Source organism: Mercurialis annua, linkage group LG2, assembly GCF_937616625.2.
Source record: "Mercurialis annua linkage group LG2, ddMerAnnu1.2, whole genome shotgun sequence".
Lineage (NCBI taxonomy): Eukaryota > Viridiplantae > Streptophyta > Magnoliopsida > Malpighiales > Euphorbiaceae > Mercurialis > Mercurialis annua.
The window spans coordinates 57506632-57519019 of NC_065571.1; the positions used below are offsets into that span (position 1 = coordinate 57506632).

Here is a 12388-nt window from a genome sequence, read left to right on the forward strand (position 1 = left end):
AATTTTGAAGTTTCCATAACTCGCTCACTCACACTCGGCCCATCCTACCGATTCCGTCACTCTTTCTTCTCCAGATCTTCCCTCTGAATTCGCTCAGACACAGGGAAGAGAGATGATCTCTGAATCTTGACATTCATTTCTTGGATCCATAACTTCTCTTCAAAATCCAAAACAAAAAAATTAAGACAACAATTTCATCACAATAATGTCTTGTCTAGCCCTCTCTCTTCAACCCGCCAACGGATCCGACATCTTACTCCAAACCCGAGAATGGTTCCCACCTGCTCGTGCCTTAGTCGCCACCTCATCATTCCGTAAAACCCGCTTATCATTCTCCGCAACTAAATTAAACCCTAACCCTAACCATCTCTACACCGACGACGCCTCCTCCGCCGCTGCGGAGTCAATCGGCGACGATCCTCTCACCGCCTCCAGCGGACAGCTGATTGTAGGCGTGGAGAGCCGTTACCGAGTCGTTTACAGGTTAGTGAACGGAATTTATGTGTTGGGTGTTACAACTGCTGATCAGGATAATTCAATTAATGTGTTTGAGTGTATTCATATTGTTAATCAAGCTGTTAGTGTAATTGTAACTGCGTGTCGTGGCGTTGATGTTACGCCTGAGAAGTTGAATCGGAAATACGCCGAGATTTATATGGCGTTGGATATTGTTCTGCGCGGTGTTAGTAATATTCGGCTTGCTGCTATGCTTGGTTCGATGCACGGCGATGGTATTGCGAAGATGGTGCATTCTGCTTTAGATACGGAAAATAAGATTCGTGGTGCCGATAGTTGGATTGCTCAGGAAATTCATGCTGTTGAGCATCAGGCTAGTATTGAGGCGTTTTCGAATGCTAGATTTGAGTTGCCTGCTGAGACTATTGCTGCTGGTGATGAGGTGGCCGCGAGTATTGCTCCTGTTTTGACTGAGCAGCTTGACTCTAAGCAAGAGAAACAGGAGGAGAATGAAGCTTCCCAGGATCCGTTTGCGGCTAGTGAGATGATTAATAAGGAGGAGGATTTGGCTGGTGAGTTTAAAAAGGATAAGAATCAAGCGGCTGATCTGCAGTTGGCATTAGCTGGATTGGAAGTTACTACATTGCCTCCTGCGGAAGCGACACAAGCTACACATATTAGCGTGGAGGGATTCGAAGGGGATTATGGTGGTATTGAGTTTAGTAGTGAGCAGGCTTCATTAGGCGAAACTTTTGAAGGGTTTGGTGATGCCTGGGGTGGTGGTTTGGATGCATCAGAGTTTGTGGGACCTAAGAAAATTCCGAAGCAGCAAGGTCTCGGTGGACTTGAATTGTTGCAAACTGGAAGTGATCCAGCTGTTGCAGCTAAGGTTGCTGCAAGTGGAGCAGCAGGTGGTACTCCTCTTGAGAATCTGCTTGTTCAGAAAACTGAAATGAAAGGTCCGGAGATGTATATTGTCGAAGAAATTAGTGCAGAATTTAGGGAATCATTGCTTGCTAGAGTTGGGTTGATGGGTGTGGTTTACTTGAGAACATTGCCTACAAAAACTGCTGGGGATAAAGAAACTGAGTTTTCATTTCGGGTTGATAATACAAGTTCGGTTAAGAGATTTGTTATGCAGAGTTCAAGGATTAGTAGCCTTGGTAATGGGATGTTTCATGTAAGAACTGCTCCATCAGATGAGCCATTACCAATATTGAAATATAGTCTTTTACCTAGGCTTACTCCATTGCCTTTGAGAGTTCGTTTAATACAACGTCATAGTGGGACTTTGCTTTCTGTAATGATTCAGTATGTTTCAAATCCAGATCTGTTAGCGCCATTGTCTGATGTAACATTTATCTTGAAATTACCAGTTGATCCGACATTGTTGAAAGTTTCGCCTAAAGCTGTCTTGAATAGGACTGAAAAAGAATTGAAATGGCATGTCCCGGAGATTCCACTTAAGGGTTCTCCTGGTCGGCTAAGAGCAAGGATGCCTGTGGACACTAGTGAGGGAGAGAGTGATGAAGGAATTGAGGTTGTTGGCTACGTTAAATTTTCCATGCAAGGACTTACTTCTTTATCTGGAATTTGTCTACGGCCTGCTTCTGAGGGTAAGACAGACTTTTACGAGGTCGGTCACAGGTACGAGAGTGGGGTTTATACGTGCAATTGAAAAACACAATTACATGGCTGCTTGCTGCAGATTGTTGTGCTTTTGTTTCCATTACTTGTATTCAATGAGGTTTTCTATTTTTGTGTGCCTGTAGCATTCTTTGATATATGAATTTGTGACTTAGATAAAGATTTATGTGAAAACTTTCTGCGCATATGTTATTAGCTAGTGAATTTTGTTTCATTTATACTATCTTTTCCCGAAATCCATCAGTTACTCTGGAATATCATGATACCATGATTAGGTCATTTTTGTGAAGGACAGATTGTGCTGTAATTTTTGTTTTAAGTAATTGTAGAACCTGGATGTTCAAAGCTTTTGCATAGCTGTTGTAATTTAAACCATCTTGCACATGTAAATCATTGTTACAACTTAGTACTGTTTATCTAGTTTATAGTAAATCTTATATCACTGCAAAGACATATCAGGTCTTATTGAGCTTAATTCTAAATCCTCAAGTTCCAAGAGTTCTCTGGATTTGGATTACCATCAATGTCATGGAGGAATGCTACAAACAATGTAAGACACTCAAGTCTACATCAATTTGCACTTTATATTGACTTGATTTTACTTTTCAAACGATTTTTGTTTTAAGTTTGTGAATAAGATTAATAAAAGAATTGCAAGGATTCTATAAGGAACTTGTTTATTTCTGTTAAGACAATACTATTGTTGGAACCTCAATCAGCAACTTAGGTTTTGGATGAATTAGTTATTTGACATGGTATCAGAGACTCTATGATCGAAAGGTGTAGAGTTCGGTCTTTGGCAACATCTATTTGGTTGATTAATTTTGTTTGAGCACAGAGTGAGGTGAGCCCGTGTGCTTGTTTGTTCATGCTTCAAGACCAATGTGCATTTACATGCGGGGTGTGTTGAGATAATGCTATTGTTGGAGCTTCATCCAACAGTTTGCGGCTTTGGATGAATTGGTTATTTAACAATTTTAAACCAAGGGTTTAGTTTTTTTGTTTTGGTAGTTTACATTTTTACTGGAATTTATGTGATGCCTTTTCTTATAATGAGCGTGTTAAGGTTTGAATTATCTTTGTTGTCTTCAAGTTTGCAAGTATGGCTATATGTAATTCATCCATTACAGTGAAATTTGCTATTCTATTCATGCATATAATCCTTCCGCCTTTCTCTCTCTTTTATGGAGAGCATGCTACAAGCCACCAATTATAATCTCGTGTCATATTTGCTAGTAATTGTTTTGTGATTACAGTACTTTACGAGATGTGAAAATATATATTTAAAAAGTGTCATAATAAAACTTGCAATAAATATAAAAAGAAGAATTTCGACTTAGACTAGATAGAAAATTAATGGCTTACGGTCTGAAAAACTACCGACATTTCAATTTTTTTTCAATAGCACCCTCACCTTGTAATTTTTTCAATAGCACCATATTTTGTATTTTTGACTTTCAATAGCACTTTAAATTAAAAAAATAATATGATTTGACTACTATAAGGATGAAAATTTTCAGAAAAACTAAATTTAAAGGTGAAATCATATTTTTTTTTACTTGGACACTTTTAAACAAGTTCTTGAATTTAAAAAAAAATTCAAATAAGTCCTCGATAGATGAGTTTAATTTGATGATTTATGGTGCTATTGAAGGTTGAAAATACAAAATAGGGTAAAATTGACTGTTTTACAAGGTCGGGGTGCTATTGAAAGCCAAAAATACCAAATAGAGTGCTATTGATGAAATTACAAGGTGAGGGTGCAATTGAAAAAAATTTAAAAGGTCGGTAGTTTTTCAGACCTTAAGCCAAAATTAATTTGTCACAGCGGAGAAAACAAAGCTGTTTTTAATAAAATATTTTAATATTAAAATACAAAAAGAGTTGGAGCACTAATCATCAACGGTGGACGCATTAAATTATTTTAATGAAGAAACAAAAAAATTGTGAGAGGGAAAATGAGGGCCTGAGCTTCCAACATAAAATCAAATTCATTTGGAAACATTTTGCTATATGTTTGATGGGATCAGCATCTGGTTGGTTCTGTTAAAACAGTATTGAATTATATGTATCCGAATTAGCCGATTTTTTTAATTGAACTGACCGAATTAACTGAATATAACCGAACTGATTGAATTAATTGGTCGATTTGGTTAAACTGGACAAAATATAAAAGAAAAATTACACTAGTGGCATCTGAACTTTTTAAAATGTTCTATTTAGGTGTTTACACTTTTATTCTGTTCATTTAAATGTTTGAACTTGTTTGTTTTGTATCAAATTAGTGTTTGTAACCTGTTAAAGGGGTTTATGTAGGTTAAATGTAAATATGTTTATAATTTATTTTCAATTATTGTAAATCATTCTTCTAAGTAAATTAAATAATATTTATGCTAAAATTGTATATTTAATATTTTAATTTAATTTTCATTTTTTAATAAATATTATATAATAATTGTATAAACTCAAAGATTAAACTGAAAATAAAAAAATAAATCATAATAATTATGCATACTTATACAAAAACCAATCATTCGGTTCGACTATTCTCATAAATACTCATTTTACATATTTTTAAATTTTTTAAATTTATTTAGATCATACCGGTGAAAAAATCAGAAGAAAATGGAATTATCCTAATCGATTTTCTATTTTTGACAAAGAAAAAAAGTTAAAAAGATGGAATGTTTTTGGATGATTAAGTCTTGTTTTAATTTATTTAGAAATTAATTTAGCAACTATCAATTTATTTTTAATAGAATTAATTATGTTAATGTTATATCTTTCATTTTTCAAAAGAAAGTGTAGATTAAATGAATTTCCTTTAACATTCATATAAGCAAGAAAGGAGCTAAATGATGTGCATTTGTGTCAATAGTCTATTGATGTTATCTTATTGCTTAATGGAAAGCTATTCTTAGCCCCCCCCCCCCAAAAAAAAGTTGATAATAGAATATATCAATATAATGTTCCTTTTCTTTAATTTTGCACATTTCTATTAAGCCTCTCCCAAATAAATAATTAATGTTCCTAACTTGTCTCATACTTGCATTATTAGTGTAGCATTTGATTTTCGAGATTAGTAGGTGGGCTACATTATTTGTAATTGTCCTATTGGTGCAACAGAAAAAAGAAAGAGAGTGAAAGAAATTAAAATTAAAAAATATTAAAAGTAAATGTGTCCTTTCACATTTTGATTAGATGTGTATACTTCACCACTAATTTGGGTCAAATTCTCCACAAGAAAAAAAATATACATTTTTCTTTGGATCCTTCTTTCTTGGATGGAAGAAAATTTTAACTAAAAAACTTCTGGTCAGATAATTTATTTGGAATGAGATAATATTTTTACATAGAAAAGTTGTTATGTTTTTATTATATAATATATATTCACACCAATGTTTTATTAAAATGCACGCCATGAATGATTTTAACATGTCCTTAATGTTTCTCTTTATAATTCTTTTTATAATTTTCTCTTTATAATAGCACATTATCGTATTATTGTTTTGAAAGCGCTAAAAAGTTATTTTTTTTTAATATATCATAATATAATAATTTTATTTTAATTGTTCTTCAAATCAATTTGATTATTTTAATTCTGAGTTGAAGTTTCTATACTAATTCATTAATTAGAAAATTTTGCTTTTTGGAATTATAAAATTTAATCTTTTAATTCAAAAATATTAAAAACAACATCAATATTCATTTCTAAATTCGCGGTTGAAGCAAAGAAAATCAAATTTAAAACTGAAAAATAAACAAAAAATATTATATTGAAATTAAAAAATGACATAATTAAATTAAATAAAAAATTGGATAAACTTGCAATGAAATTATTAAATTAGAATAAATTTACAAATATTAAAAAAATTAAATTAATTATAAAAAATTAAACACGTTTAACTTTTTATTATCATTAAGTCTATATTGTTTTTTTTAATAATGCTCAGAATGAGTTATAATTCAAATGTTATAAGTGTTGGGCAGCAAATTGCTACATCGTGAGTTCGATTCCTCTTATAAACGCTTTTCTTGTAAAAAATATAATTTGTTTATAAAAGAAAACATAAGGACAACCACAAAGTGAGAAAGACAAACACAAAAATCAAACTATAAAAGAAGCTAGAATTATGAAATCACATCATTTTCACGATAAAAGAAAACTAGAATTATGAAATTTATTGTGGTGAATGTCTCTGTGATGTAAAAAAAAAAAAAATCAAGCCCGAATAGTCTGTTCCTTCGCACCCTGTCTTTTTAAGTTGGAATTTAAGAGGTTTTAATACATTGTAAATTATATGATACATTTATTTTTATATTTATTATACAATAGATAAATAAATGTAATTATATATGAAATCTTTGATTCAAAATATTATAAATTATTATAAATTGAAAGTACCAACCAGATAAAAATAACACCGTTTGAAGAGTAATGAAGCAGGAAAAAAGAGAGAGTAATGAAGTTTTAACAAACCATTGAACATATTTTGAACAGAAATAATGTTTTGAGATTTATTTTTTTTAATTTCAAAATATAATATTTTTATTGCAAATTCTCTTGTTCTTCAAGTTTTAACAAACCATGATTGAAAATGAAAATTAAAGAAACTTGAAGATTTATATGATTATCAATTATGTCATTAGTTGCGTATTTTGGCAGTCCATATGAAATTGATTTAGTCATTAACTAGCTTGGAAAATAATCCACCTTTCCACTATTTAAAGCAAACACATCAATTTTAAACTAATCAGTGAGATTATTAAAATTTAAAACTGCTTGTAGTGTTGTGATCTTGATGTGGTTTTCTAAAATTTTGAAACTTTATCACATTCTATATAATTAATATTACAACTTGTTTTATTGATGTATTAAAAAAAATATAAATGAATTATTCTATTTTCATACTCTTTTCTTTTCACAATAATGCAAAAAATACAATTTAGCATCCCAATTTTTTCCCTTATGATAGTTGGCTAAAATTCTCCATGTACAGTCGACCCTCTAATAATTAATATTCTATAAATTAATAATTCTAATAATTAATAGAAAATTGAAAGAACCAACTTCGTTTCACGTCGGATAATTAATAATTCTATTATTTAATAATTAATAAAATTTAAAATATATTCTACATGAATATTAATTATTAGAGATATTTTTAAAGAAATATATAACAATTGATGATTTATTTGAGACAATACTAACCTTAATTCATAAAGTGGAAGTTAAAATACCATCAAATTATGACTTTCTTATTCTTTTAAAAAAATTTAAAAGAAGTTATTAGATAAACAAATTAAAATAAGTAAAATATCTCTAGTATAAAAAATATTAAAAATTAATTTACTTTATGAATACAACTTCTTAATAATTATTTTTTAATTTGATTTCAATTGATATTTTTAAATTGAATATAAAATTGTTTCTTTTAAATTGAGTGATTGTAAAGTGTATTTAGTTAGTTTCTTTATAATATAATATTAATATTAGGTTTATTAATGTAGATGTTTTAAAATATCTTTTATAATTTTTTTATACAAATTTAATAAATTAATAATTCTAATAATTAATAAATTTTTGATCCACCATGTGTATTAATTATCAAAGGGTCGACTGTAAAATGTTAAATTCATAAACATAACCGATCAGATATTAAAAATCCAATATGTTTTCTTCTCACTTCATATTTTACTAGCATTTGATCGACTAAGAGTATCTTTGATAGCCATATTTATTGTTTAAATTAATGTATTAAGCACTTAAATTATTTTAAATTAGTTTGATAACTAAAAAGGTTCTACTTATTCAGTTAAGTAAAAAACCACTTAAAATAATAGTAAGTTAAAAAATTTAACTTACTATTTTTTTTGTTGAACACATTAAATCATAAAATGTTAATTTTTTTGATATCTTTGTTATTTTCAACTATTACTCATAAATAAAAAAAATTATTTTATATATATTTTTTATAATCACTATGAGTGAATTATACTTAAATCAACACTTAAAATTGTAAATAATTATATTTTTTGTTGCAATTTTTTTTATTTTTTTATTTTTACATTTTTTAAATATAGATGATATTTATTTAATATTTTTTCTCTGTATCTCTTTCATTGCAAGTAAAATTTTAATAATCAATACTTTTTTAAAAATATATATAAAATGATATGGTGGTAGAATGATCTTTAAAAAATTTTAGATTTCTGTTTGTTACACGCAACATATATTATCAGATTTGAATAATTTTTTTGAATTTTTAAAAATTAGTATTTTATTGTCAAAAAAATTAATATTTTATTTTAAAATATTGATAATTATTTTAATTTATTTTATTAAAAAGTAATTATCACTGCAAAGATGAGGACACCAATAGTCAATTTTGGAACGGCTACAAACTTTTATAGTAGTAATTCTTTTCAGAAATTATATAATATTTTTAAATTTGATTGTAATTGATAAATGTTGTAAATATTTCAATTTAAATTAACGTACATTCATAAAAATATATAGGTCATAATTGATTAGATAAATGCAAATATTTAACTCTTAAAAACGATTTTGACTTTTATAAATGATGTTTTCCTTAAGAAAGCCATAATTGTGGCCATCTAATGGTTGACAACATTATATTAGACAAATGATTTGAGAAATTTCATCCTTTTGCTTGCTTCCTTGCAAATCATTTGTTTCGCATGATAATTATAAATAAAATAACTCAAATATTTGAAGGGAGTGTAGGAATTATTGGAATTGTCGAATTGTATTTTTGAAACATTTCAATATCATTGAAAAATATTAATATAAATTTAATTAAGTTGTTGTTTTAGTTTGGCTGTGTTTGTGTGCTTTTTATTTTCATCAAGATGTATCATTTTCTTTTTTCTTTTTTGAGAAAATCATTATATTTATTTTAATGAATGAATAATTCATGATTCTATGTCAAAACATAAATGAATGCAAACACCACTAATTCTTTTCAATTAGGAAATTTACAGCAGGGTGCATGATTTTTTTATAATATTACATTTTAGTGTCTAAATATTCATTTCTTTTAAATTGGTATTTCAACTTTCTAAAAGTATATCAAATGTGTATTTTGGATCATTTTAAAATTATCAGACAAATTAAAAGACAAAAATATTTTAAAATTTATTGATATGGTTTGTCATTTAAATTTCAAATGTATAAATTTATTATTGCACACACAATCATCGTTTTCAACTAATATGATGTAAAATTAAAGAAAAAACGGGATCTAATCTTGTTGTTTAGCACATCGGTGGCAAAAAACAGCTAAAAACACCTATTTGATATATTTTAATAAAATTGAAACACTACTATAGGATAAATAAAAATTTAGACACTAAAATAATTTTTTTACAAAATTCAGATTATTAATATAATTTTTTTCTTTTTATTATATGTTGAAATCTAATTGCCTTTGCAATTTTAAACAAGAATTTGGCTATTAGGCATATTAATTATCGATACTTATGGTAGAGTCACGGAGAAAATGCAGAGAATGATTTGCAATTTGAAGTGGCATCCAAATTGCTAGCAAACATGCATGTTAATTTTGGAGTACCATCCAAAATCCCAAATTGTATTGCACATAAAATCCATTTTATATATTTGGTTCAAATTTAAAAATAGGGGCAATATATATACATATATTAGTGACAAGAAAATGAATATCTTGAGGTACGTCTGTAGTGCTAATATTGTATATGTATATATAATAGGCCAAATGTTATAAAAAGGCCAAACTTTTCATAAAAATTTCACAAAAGTCCTGACTTTTCAATTTTGTCGATTTTGGTCAAAAACTGATTATTTGGTTTCACAAAAGTCCTGACTTTTCAATTTTGTCGATTTTGGCCAAAAATAGATTATTTGGTTTCACAAAAGTCCCGACCTTTCAATATATGTGCATGCCACTTAAGCGCCACATAGGCAAATTGAAATCAAATTAAGAGTTGGCCACAATTGAAACCAAATAATCTGTTTTTGGTCAAAATCGACAAAATTGAAAGGTCATGATTTTTGTGAAACTTTTATGAAAGGTTTGGCCTTTTTACGACATTTGGCCTATATAATATTGTTTCCTTAATATTATTAATTTTTTTCGGATATTAAATAAAGTTAAAAATATGTGGATAAGTATGTAATTAAAAAAATATATAACAGCGATCTTAAAGGAAAAATGTATGTCAATTCATATATTATACAAATGAAAAAAGGTGGCAGTAACCTAATCATCCATTCTACCTAAAGGTACAAAAGGCCAAATGCCTAAATATATTTAGTAACATAAATAAATAAAATTTATATAGAGCTGAAACTCAAAAATCAACATGATGCAAAACAATTATTATCCATACATACACAGTGAGGTATAAAACAATAAAAAATAACATATTCATAATTAAAAAAGGCCTAAAAATTTAAATATTTACTGCTTTTATTATAAATAGGTACATTTTTTACTTTTTTTTAAAATATATGATTTGAACTTTTTAATTTTAATTGTGGTTAGATTCTTCAATTAAATAAATTACACATAACTTTACATATGTGTGGCATTTATTGAAATTAAATTCACAGAATTAATTAAAAAATATACATATAAAAAGACAATTATTTAGTAGCGGCCACATGTATACAATTAAATTAAATTAATTGAAATATAAATAAAACATTTAAATAAGTTTATATTTAATAATTGTCAAAAAAAAGTTTATATTTAATAAATCCAAATAATATAAATTAATAAAAATAATAAATATCCAAGTTTTTTAAATCATTATTTCTTAAATAACAATTATCCGCCCCTAGGCTAGATCCCCATCCTTTTTTAAGTATCCAAATCTATTGGGTTGAGAAAACAAAGCTTCCCTCTAGCTTAAATCCAATGCTAAAATGAGTTTCTAGATTATATCACGGACTAACCGAATTCCCATATTTAAATTTCTCAACTTTTTTTTATTCTAGAAGCTAAAATGTAAATTTAGAATTCAATATGCTTTCACGATATTGTTCTGTTATATTAAAATTTAATGCATTCTATTTTTACAAGTTCAAAGACAAAATATAAACCACAAAAGCAATAAATAATATCAATAAATTTAGATAAATTATACTTTGAAATTTATGTCAAAATAAGAAAACAATGCCGGGACTCTCGTGATCATCATTCATTACTAGACCATACTTATAAGCCTACCTAATTAAACAACAAAGAAATCATAACCAAACTAAATAATACTACTAATGAACATCAATTGATGGATTATTAGCTAAAATGATACCAAATTTGTATACCTTATTTCAAATTAGTAATATAATCTTAGTTTATATCTTTTTAATACCATTATCTTTATTTTTATTTCGTATTGGAATATTCAATCATTTAGGTAACTTGAAGCTGACATGACAATCGTTAAAATAAAGGTCTAATGCCTCAAAAATTCCCGACCTTTTAGCCTCTTTTTAATTCCTGAAGTTGAAAATTGGTCAATTTTATCCTTGTATTTTTGTGTTTCAATTGTACCCTGCAATATTAAATTGACGTTTTTTTCGTTTGAAAAAAAATTAAAAAACGTTCTCCATGTCCAGCATATATTAATTGTATATGTTAAAAATTTATTTAGATTTAGTTAAATTATTTAAGAATTTAAATTAGTTTTAATTTAATTATGGTTTTTAATTAGTTTTTAAAAATAAAAGACTTATTTGTACTTTTTTGAAATAAATTTAATTTTATCTTTAAACTTAGTTAATTAAATGATTTCTTCATTTAAATAAAAAAATTGTGAAAAATTAAAAAATTAGGTACAATTGAAACGAGAAAATGCGAAATAGGGTAAATTGATCAGTTTTAAACGTCATGGTAAAATTGAAAACAAGCTAAATGATCAAGGTTTTTTGAGGTATTAGGTCCTAAAATGAAACAACTTAGTCCCAATTAGGTTGTCATGTCAGCTTTTAGTTACCCAAAATAATTGGATTGATTTGAAATAAAATTAATAGTAACGATCTTAAAAAAATATAAATTAAAAGTATAGTATCAATTTGAAGTAAGTGTAAATTTTGATGCAATAGTAGCTAATAAACCTCAATTAATACTAAAGTAAAACAATATCCATCACTATATACTAGTCTATTTAAAATCTCAAGTATACATATGTTTTACCCTCTTCCTGAACTCCCCTAATTGCCCTCTATTTATCATTCTACCAAACCCACAACATCAAATTTATTAGGGATTAAACTGTC

General features: G+C 27.6%; 1 protein-coding gene across 1 annotated transcript; it reads left to right on the plus strand.

Moving 5' to 3' along the window:
• Positions 1–2321, plus strand: LOC126669157 (uncharacterized). The gene has a single exon (XM_050362535.2). It carries the CDS (start codon positions 206–208, stop codon positions 2132–2134), a length of 1929 nt encoding a protein of 642 aa, XP_050218492.1. The 5' UTR covers positions 1–205; the 3' UTR covers positions 2135–2321.
• Positions 2322–12388: the final 10067 nt, after the last annotated feature.